General features: G+C 36.8%; 2 protein-coding genes across 2 annotated transcripts in view; one reads left to right on the top strand and one right to left on the bottom strand.

The window, feature by feature from the left end:
• CALM2 (calmodulin 2) overlaps positions 1 to 10,916 on the top strand; it is a 490,104-nt gene that overhangs the window by 77,181 nt on the left and 402,007 nt on the right. The gene's annotated exons all lie outside the window — the stretch shown is intronic.
• The window catches only part of MSH2 (mutS homolog 2), a 68,000-nt gene continuing 61,490 nt past the window's right edge, over positions 4,407 to 10,916 (bottom strand). The window contains exons 13-16 of the mRNA XM_069071646.1: positions 9,962 to 10,166; positions 8,664 to 8,911; positions 7,256 to 7,431; positions 4,407 to 4,742 (exon numbers count right to left, since the gene is read on the bottom strand). Of these exons, the coding sequence (XP_068927747.1) occupies positions 4,572 to 4,742; positions 7,256 to 7,431; positions 8,664 to 8,911; positions 9,962 to 10,166 (800 nt within the window). The 3' untranslated portion in view covers positions 4,407 to 4,571. The remainder of the gene's footprint in view (positions 4,743 to 7,255; positions 7,432 to 8,663; positions 8,912 to 9,961; positions 10,167 to 10,916) is intronic.

Genomic DNA, 10,916 nt, shown 5'->3' with positions numbered 1-10,916 from the left:
ACACACACACACACACACACACACACACACACACACACACACACACATACACATACACACACACGGCATCATATTTCAACAAATCATAAAATAAGATCTCCCAGAACTGAGGGTGGGTGGGATGTTCACTACCTGAAAGAAATCCCAAACTGAAAGCTAGGTTCATGGTTCTGTTGGGGGCACTCCTGGCTCAGAGTGAATATAAAAAGTAACTGTTTCTCTTTTGGCGGGCAACCCTGAGGGTCTTCACCTCCCAGTTGGATTTTTTTTTTAAATTAATTAAAGGTGCCATCCCTTGACTCACTTCTTTAAAAGGTCTATTTACTGAATGGGTTATGCCTCAAATCAAAATTTGAAAGACCTTAGGTTAAAAGGGTTAAGGTCTCCCACTGCATGCTAGGCCATTTCCAGTTGTCCTGATGATTATCTGATCACTGAACCCAGATGGCTCTGGAGGAAAAAGTGAACTATGCACAGCCCTCTCTCTCATTCAAATCAAAGTCAACTACAAGTCATGTCATCATCTCCCTGATGTGGTGGTCCTTTTTGAAAACAAAGAACAAAGCACACAAACCCTAATTCAAATAAATACTGGCAATAATTTTTAAATAGTATTTTAAGGTTTGCAAAGCACTTTACAAATATTATCTGGTTGATCCCCACAATAAACCTGGGAGACAGATAGTATTATTATCCCTACTTTAGACATAAGGGAAATTATGGCAGAGGTGAAGTCACTTGCCTAGGGGTTACACAGTTAAGTGTATGTGGTTAGATTTGAACTTAAGTCTTATCTGCAGGTCCAACACAATCCACTGCATCACAGCACACATCCACAGCAGCCCAAACCATGTAGATCTAATTATCAATTTATCATGACCTTCTCTCTTTGGACCTCACATAGTACTGTTTTACACCTAATTTTGTTTTTGTTTGTGCATTTTTTTCTGTCTACTAGATTGTAGTGACTCTATCTTGGCTGTCCCTGAAAAGTTTAGAAATGCCTTGTAGAGTTATAATTGTTACTGATTTGGAAAACTAAACTTTACAAGTGACACAGAGGCACAGGCAACTGTAGTTAAACACTAAAAAGCTTAGGCACCATTAAATTTAGAGCTGGGTATGTTTCCTGTATATATACTTCTGATTAGCTTAATCTACTTTCTTATAAATTCATCTGATATGAGCCAAGAAAGACTGTCCTAGTTACCTATTTGTACTTCTTTGTTCATCTTGTGAGGAAAAATTAGTTAACTAATTAAATAATTAATTAACTAATTAAAAATATAACTGGAACACCAAAATTTCATTATACCATCAGAAGCTTTCCAAATGGCTAAACTGAGCCTAGGATCAGAAGAATCACCAAGCACTATGATAGAAAGAGCAGAGAGTCTAGATTAAGAGGATCTGGGTTCAAGTGAAGACCTTGCCACTTATTTTGTGTGTGATTGACCAAATTCTAACTTCTCTGGCTTGACTTTCCTTATCTGAAAAAGGAGGAGGTTGGACTAAATGACCTCTGAAGTTCCTCCTAGCTCTAAATCTATGATTCTATGAATGAGTGGTCAAAGTTCTGTAGGGATATTCTAGGAGTTTGGATTCCATCTCTCAGGAGGCCATCTGATGTGTAGTTTTAAGCCTAGAAAAGATTAACATTAAGCTTAGAGGACATTTTAGGTACAAAATAGGTTAGAAAGTTCAGAAAGCCCTCAAAGACTAGGTAGTTTTCCTAAACACACACTTCTAATTAGCTTATTACTAGAGTATAGAGCATTTGAATTTGCATGTTTTCATTTCCCTTGTAAATAATTCCTAAAATGTGGTCCTGAGTGTGTGGAGACAAAGAATAAAGGAGAAAGAGGAAAGTGGGTGCTGAAAAGGCACCAATGAACAGCAGCATCAGCAAAAGTAAAGGGAAATTAATTGGCAATTAAGGTTGAAGTACAGACAGGTTTGGGGCCCAACGTATAGACAGGCCTTCTGGACAAAGAGAGACTGAACCAGTTCAGAAAAAAAGAAGGAAATTCTCCAGGGAAGCGGATCCCAGTTTACCCAAAGGCCCAGGGACAGGAGATCCTCCACACTATATATACCATTTCATCCAAAAAATACAACAAATAAATATAACAAGAAATGCCTGAATCAGCAGAGAAACACAATTTATAGACAAAAGCAATTTCACAAAAAGGTTAAATGCAGAAAGACCATGAAGAGAAGATGAGGCCTGTCAAGGTGCTTTTAATATACATGGAACTCTGAGATAACAAGAAAAAACTTGTCACCAAATAAATACAAAGTGCCTCAAAACACAATTCTTGTAAATATGCTTCATAACAAAGGTCTCTTTTACCCAAAAGATATTTTCTCTCTAAATAGCATCTTTAAGGAAAGAAAGGAGGAGAAGAGCAGAGAAACCAATTACAGAAAGATGTTGCATCTCTAATGGAATCTCAGAGCCAAGTTTCTGAAAACACCATAGTGTAAATGAGCAAAAAAAAAGTCTTTTCTCAAAGATTATGGTAAATGGTCCCCAGCTTTCTTGGTAATAACAGCACAGTTTGGTCCTGAATCTTGAATAACATCTGTATTTTGGGTACCATTCTGTTGTTATTGCAGATGGTGCTGGGGGGAGCTTGAAGTACATGACAATTAAAATAAAACACAAGCTGTCCATGACAAGGTCACAAATTGGTAAATCTTCTGCTTGACACATGTGATTCCAATATAAAGTACCCATTATGATTGAAGGTCTGAGTTGACTCATTAGCATATTCACCAAATAAATAAAGCCTGGGTCTCTGAAAAGGTTTGAAGCAGGTCTATTATGTGTCTTTTCATTTTCAAATGAAACTAGACACTAAATCTTCTTTATAGAACTGAAAGCAGGTTGATTTACCAGAGCTTGCTGCATTGCAAATTTTGTCCTTGGAATCAAAGCACCACATTTTCTTGAGTACCAGCAATTAAAGCTGCAAGATGATTTCAATTCTAACCATGTTTTCACTCATAGTGATCTAAACAACACTCCTTGTCACTACCAAGAGACAAACCATTTAAATAGAAAGTTAAACTCAAAGTTCTCATTGCCTTTTACATGAATACTGATCAGTCAACTCTGCCTTTCAGAAGTACAATTTTCCAAAAAAAATTTTTTAAATATACATTATTTACAAGTCTGCCCTATTCCCCAGTTATATAGTTTGTATTATCCAGATAGTAAAATCAATGTTAGTATCATTCACAGTTAATACTAGGAAAGGAGAATATGGAAAATTCAGTCCATAGAAAATCTATCAATCAATCGACATGTCCCATTTTGGTCATAAATCTCAGTCTAATTCTAAACCTTCGGCCAATATTGCTCTTAAGTAGCAAAATAGTCTCTACTCACCCTCTGGAAAAATTTAGTAAGAATAGCATAAGGCAGGCAGTAGGGGCCTTTTGGATATGTCTACTTGCCAACTTTATTTAAGTTTGTAAAAACCAGAAAACTGGTAGTGGAAGTAAAGGCAGTTTATTCACTTGGTTACTTTTTCCCCTTTCCTGTCAAATTATTAGCCAATGTCTAGATCTGAGCAGAAAACAAACTACATCAAGAAGCAGTGATGGAAAGAACAGTGGACTGAGAGCTAAAGACCTGGGTTCTGAGTGCTGATTCTGCCGTAGACTCACCATGTGACATCAGGCACATCTCTTAACCTCTCTGGGTTTTATCTCCTTATCTATAAAATGGGAGTATCTCTAGGTATAATTTTTAACTTTAATATGCTCGAAGTTGATAAAGACTATACATCACTTGCTTAAGTTTCTTCAATTCTGAGAACTACCACCTGTGCCAGGGGCTGGTTAGATATTTACTACCTGGTATCTACTGAAAGGACTGACTAATTATCATTTCTTTGCAAAATTATAACTGAAAGTTCACATGTCTGTGCTTCTATGGTTTTAAGTATACATAATGTGTCTTTTAGAAAACCTTATATTGTACTAAAGTATAATACTTACAAATCTTTCAAACCCCATATGCTCTTCCCAGGACCACATACCCTATACTTTACAATCCAAAACAAAAATAATTTCAAAAACTCCTTAACACCATTATAACTGAACTCCACAGTCAAATCTTCTTCCTGATTGTCTGAAATGCATTTAAGATGTTTTTCCTTGAAGGATAACTGTCCACTCTGGACCCCCAGCCAACCTGCTTAGTGATGTGTATCTTGTATATACAGATTAGGCAGGGGTAGTGCTTCCTGTATTTGGATAATTCAGTATTCTAGGCACTCTTTTATCCACCCTTCTTCTTTGTAATAAGGATGCTGAACTATGAATCACCTTCTAGTTCTAAATCAATTCCTCTATAAAACTTTGATTTTTCAAAATAGGTGTTTACACAAATAATCTGAAGAAACATAATACTAAAATTTTATTCAGTAATCTGTGTGAATCCATTTCTAAACACCAAGGGAAAAGTATAAAACCTTACAAAAGCATTAACATAGACAGTGGGGACTTTCTACAATTAAAAAAAAAATCTACAAAACATGTTCATACCACTGTGGAATTTTTCATGGAGTAACTTTTATCCGAGAAATTATCTGATTGACAAAACTGTTATTTTGTGATATCACTTCAGCCTTCAGTTGTTTTAATTTGGTTCTGATGCCTTCTTCAGACATTTCTGCAAAGGGAAATTCCTTTACCTTGGTCAGAAATTCCTGAATTATTTTTTCACCTTGCTGGAAAAAAAACAACAACACACAATTAAGACTTTAAAATATCTTCTCCAAATTAATAAATTGTGTTTTGTTCAAATGTAACACTACACTCATTTTCTAGACAAAATACGTGCTGGTAACTAGGCACAATTACCAAAGTCCTAAGACACTTAAGGAGCTCAGTATCTCCAAGTTAAAGGAACTTTAAAAGCAATTATAACCAATTTGTGGCCCAAAGACTATGTTTTTAGCAGTTTCCAGGCAAAGAAGTTTAGTGAGAGCAGAAATGGTTGGGAGTTGGAGAATCTGGGAATCTCAAATGTGTCATCTGCTTATTATGTGTAATTGATTATATAATTATGTATTATGTATAATACATATATAATATATACATGTATAACATATTATACATGTATAATGTATTCTATAATACATATAATAATTATGTATAAATATGAATAAGTGGTTATGCAAATTACTTCACCAGTTAGAAAATTTTAAAGGCCTTCCTTCACAAAGGAGCAAACTATTACTGAGGCACTCAATCTGAGGAGCAAGGTACCAGGTGAGAGAAAAGAAACATCAACTATATCTATTCCATACCACTCCTAACACTATTAAATACAGGATTTGAAAAGCATTTCAATTAACCAACCATATTTAGCTATATAACATATTAGTGCAAATAACATCCAATGTCTCTGTGTCTCATCTCTCTCTCATTCTAATATGAATTCTAATGTGCATCATCTTCCTATCTATAGAAACAAAGTCATAAATCTGAATACAATGGCTAGAATTTTAATTCTTAATTAATAACTCTATAACATCACCTATTAATGTTTGAACTAGTAAAAATAAAACTCAGCGGCAAAAACTAAAATCGTACCAAACAAAAGGATACCACAAAGCTATGTTTTTTAATTTAGCTGAAAAGTAAAACTAAGATCCTTCCATTTATTTTTATTAGTTTATTTTAAAAGAAGATGCAGTGGTTCTCAAAGTATAGTCTAGGGACACTAAATCTCTGAGAATCTTTCAGGAGATCGACCATGTTAAAAATATTTTCATAATAATATCAAAACATGGGGTGGCTAGGTGGCGCAGTGAGTAAAGCGCTGGCCCCGGAGTCAGGAGGCCCCGAGCTCGGTTCCGGCCTTAACACCCACACACAAAAAACTAGTCGTGTTAACCTTGGGCAAGTTACTTAACCCGAATTGCCCTTCAAAAGTCAAAAATAGTAATAATAATAATATCAAAACATTTTAATTTCTAATACAGCAGATAACAATAGATACAACCCCGATAAACATTGGCTCTCTGGGGGGTCTTTGATCATTTTTAAGAGTGGAAAGGAGTCCTAAGAACAAAAATTCTGAAAACCACTGGATACCTCCATTGTAACCATCTTTTCAGAGAGAAAGTGACTGTGTGTGTGTGTGTATGTGTTTCCATTCATGGAGCCTGGAAAACTCTGCCCTACTCCTTTCTGTCTATCCAAATTCTTCCCATCCTTTAAGCTCTAGCTCAAGATCAACCTCTTCTCAATGAAAAACAATGCTTTCATCACTTTCTTTTCTAAGTTACTATCTATACTAAATTAGTATAGCTGCTGGATACTCCAATGAACACCTCTCATGGGTCATACAGATAACCCCTGCATTCTCTAAGGGCATATTATATTAATAAGGTACAGTCCAATAGGGTCCATCATACCTGTACAATTCCTAGTACTGTCTTGGCAATAGACCATGTGTCAGAGAATCACTCTGCCGAAGTTCAAAATGGCTTAATATCAGCAAAAGGTAATACCTCTGGCATCTGTATGGCTACCACAGGTGGTCTAAACTTTCCCATGTCACTTCCCCATGACCTTGCATTTATTCTGTACAGATTTCATAGATACTTTTCTATATACACAATGATTCCCTCAATAGAACATAATGGGCAGTTGTAATCTGACTTTGTTAACACTAGTACCTAGCACACAAATTATACCATTTGTTTCCTAACATTTCTCTAATTCATATTTAGATCACTGCAAAAGTATACCATCTCTCCATTTCTGAGGTTTTCTTGTTTTTCTCTTCTGAATATGGAGATAGACAGATAATATCAAAAAAGTTAGGACTGCCCTTTCCTGGGGGGCTCTAAACCTTGATCACTTCCCTCTCTGGATTTACACACTTTCACACAAGCAGCCTTGCCCAAATCTGTACACTCTGCTTTCCCCAGGCCATTTTTCCATCTTCCCTTTAGAATATGAGCTGCCTGAAGGTAGAGACCATCTTTCTAGCTTGTTGTTGTGTCCTTAGTTCTTAGCACATTGCAAAGCACACAGTTAGGTGTTTAATAAATACTCAATCTATTGTTATATATAGCGGATTCTATAGAAACTAATCATTATTCACTGAAATATCTCATGATGGAAATAACCATGCATTCTGGGGTGGGTGGTAATATCACACTGTGATGAATTTCATCAAGCAGTTAATCTCACCAGCTTAAGTAACTATGTCTACAAACTGACAAACCTCTCTTTCTTGGTAGCACCTCTTGGCTGCTGGTTCTGCTTCATCAGCTTCTTGAGGTTTTCCAAAATGCTGGAATTCCTCTAGTTCCAGAGCCTTTTGTTTGGCATTCTCTATTACATGCTTGGGAAAATTAGCAAGCTCCGCAACATGAATCCCAAAGCTCTGATCACAGACACCTGCAAGAAATCAGAGGGGTAAAATAGCAGCTTACAGAACTGGAATTAATCCTTCTTCATGTATCATTAAAAAATCCAACTATACAAAAAAATGCTTGGCAAATGATTCTGACCAAAATAAAAATGAGGTTTTAATTAAGCCTCTGCTGGGAAGGCACAGGTGATTATGACTTAGTATTCATATCACCCTTGAAAACTATTAATCAGAGGATAAGAAATACCAAATCTTCTCTTGAGCACTGAAACAGCACTAAGTAAACAGCCAGACAAAAGAGCTGACTGGCATTAATCCAACCAATGTTCCTATGAAACACTTCATGAAGACCTAGTTGTAGCATCTTCATGTCAAGGAGGAAAAAACTGAAATAATGAGCTGAATAAATTACTGGTCCATGCCACTAGTCTGGGAGAGAGAAAAAGAGCACCGCAGGGAGACTGAGGAGGGCACTGGATTGGAGTCAGGAAGATCTGGGTTAAAGTCCCACCCAAGAAAATCTTCACCTTCTTGTACACTTTCCTCATCTATGGGGTAGAGGGTGAGAGGTACCATAGGAAGAGACAGGGTTGGAATCTACAGCCTTCACGTCTCCTCCAAGCTGTAATATAATGTATACCAACATTAGCTGGTATACAGTAAGCACTAGCAATACAAAGCAAAAACCAAAATGGTCTATCTTCAAGGATCTTATAGTTTACTAGGAATACAATGGTAAGGGAGGCTGTGTAACAATCTGTGATGGGGGCAGCTAGGGGGCGTAGTGAATAGAGCACCGACCCTGGAATCAGGAGGATCCGAGTTCAAATCTGACCTCAGCCACTTAACACAAAACTAGCCATGTGACCTTGGACAAGTCACTTAACCCCAACTGCCCTCTAAAAAAGCAAAAAAAAAAAATCTGTGATGGCTGAAAAGAGGCTTCATCTTAATTATATTTGGGAAGACATTTGGGGAATTCCTTCCTGGATATAAAGGTACAGCAGATGAATTACGGATATACTCTGCCAGGTCTTCTTTTCATTATTTCCCATTAATCTTGCACCCGGTGCTTAGCACAATGCCTGGCACACAGTGGGTGCTTAATAAATGTTTAATGACTGACTACTCCAGAACAATTCAACTTCACGTTTTCTTGATAAGACAAGACAGTTACTGATGAGCTCATAGGTAGTCATTTCTCCTTGTTCATACAGGACATATGAGAGCTTTGCCTTTGACATTAGTACAATCTCACCTTTCTTTACTTGATATAGCATCGTTAATGTCTCATCAGTAGTTAATGCTGAAACGTGTAGATTATTCACTGTTGGCAATTGGTCAGCCAATGCTGTCAGTTCATGAAAATGAGTAGCAAACATACAGAAGGCACCTATCTTAGAGGCAATATACTCTGAAATAGCCCATGCTAACCCAAATCCATCATAGGTAGAAGTCCCTCTTCCTAACTCATCGATGATTATCAGGGAATCCTTAGTTGCAGACCTAAAAAAAAAATTATATTAAGTTTTTCCATAATATAGTTTGATCAAGGCTAATACTTCTAGGTAAAAGACATAGGAGGGAATACAAAGAAGCATTCAGATGTCTGCCCACAAGAAACTTAGCATCTAGTTGGGGAGACATGATACATACATAAAAAGTGAAGAGTTAAGACAACACAAGTGTCAAGACAGCATGTAGTTCACTGCCAAATGAAAGGTACAGAAAATAACTGTGAAAGCAGCTCAGAGAAAACAGATGCAACTTGAAGTTAGGGTTATTAAAAAAACCAAAAACCCTCCTACAAGTCATAAGATTTAAGCTGGGTCTTAAGAAAAAGGTGGAATCTAGACAGCTAGAGAGAACAGGGGAAGGCATTCCAGGTAGACAGAACATCATGAATAAAACACAGTAGTGAGAAAATGCACAGTGAAACAATAATTGGCATGTCACTAGAAGCCAATACGAGAAAGTCTAAAACTCACCATAAACCACTAAATACATTTTCAAAACTATTATACCATCACAATAATACAGAACAGATTCTTAAAAATATATAAAAGGTTCAGAATTCGTACATAAAATAAATTCTGACAGCTATGTGATGCTGTACTTTCAAAGAGGCTTTTAAAATAGATGAGTTTGAATATATTTATAAGGAAATAACCCTTTATTCTTAACGGGGAGAGGTGGCAGGGCAGGCAAAAGGGGATGAGGTACCTCAGGGTCTGCCATATATGTAGAGACCAAGAGAAGTCAGGGACAGAACATAAATCTATTTCAACCTGTGTTTTACTTTTCCATGAGTCAGTAAGAAACAGCAAGCTAGTATCTACTTTCCTTTAGAAAACCATCAAACTCCTCTGGCTGAACTAAGGGCACAGGGATTTGTATAGGCCTTCGGAGCAGGAGAACAAGGACCAAGTATAGTACTTGATATGAATGCTCAGGACAGGGGGACCCAGGAGAGAGCTAAACTTTGTTTCCTTTATATTCCCTCAAAATATTTCCATTTTTAAAAAAGTTTTAAAATCAGAACCAGAATCTCTTTACCTGAGAATAGAAGCTGTCTCTAGCATTTCTGCCATGAATGTAGATACACCTTTCAGCTGACAATCACCTGCACCAACTCGCGCCAAGATACAATCCACAATGGACACTTCTGCAGACTCACATGGTACAAAACAGCCGATCTGAGCCATCAGAACTATTACTCCAGTCTGACGAATGTATGTGGATTTGCCTCCCATATTGGGACCTGAAAACAAAAATTAAAAGTGAAACACAGTGCTTATATCCTGGAGCTAACACGCATAACATATTAAGAATTCTAAAAAATGAATAAACTGAAAATTGTGAAGCGGGCAGATGATACACAGAAGTCAGGCTGACTGGGAATTCTAGCTGTACAACTAAAAGCTAACCAATTCCAAGTTCTTCGCTCTTAGGGCAATATTGTGCAAGGCGTTAACATCTCAAAGATCTAAAGAACAATGTCTCACTAGAGAGAGTGCTCTATAATTTAGTCCAGAAAGTCATCAAGAATTTATCTAACATTTTTAGAATGTAAAGACTGAAGAGAGAAGCAGCACAAATATCAATGATTACTGACCAATGATGACTAAAGAATGTTCTTTATGTAAATGGATACGTAAAGACCCGCTACTGCAAATTATATAGAAAACCTACAGACCTGAATGCAACAATAGCGCATAAGCCTAAAACCGACTGCTGGAAACCATATATTTTTCTTTGAAAAATAATAGAGAATAGCAGAGAGGTCCCAAGACTGGAGATGAAGAAATGGCACCTCAATTTCCAATGAGATTGCCTTATTTACTAGAATCTATCATTAAGAGGCCTGCTTGTTGCATTTCTTAATTAAAACGACAGATCAAGAAAACAAAACAAACAAAAAAAAAACAATTATTTGGGGCAGCTAGGTGGCACAGCAAATAGAGCACTGGCCCTGGAGTCAGGAGGATCTGAGTTCAAATCCAGCCTCAGA

This window comes from Petaurus breviceps, unplaced genomic scaffold (genome assembly GCF_028583685.1).
Source record: "Petaurus breviceps papuanus isolate PSGF00001 unplaced genomic scaffold, PetGlider_PUasm1.0 90842, whole genome shotgun sequence".
NCBI classification, from domain to species: domain Eukaryota; kingdom Metazoa; phylum Chordata; class Mammalia; order Diprotodontia; family Petauridae; genus Petaurus; species Petaurus breviceps.
This window is presented reverse-complemented; position numbering and strand designations above follow the sequence as displayed.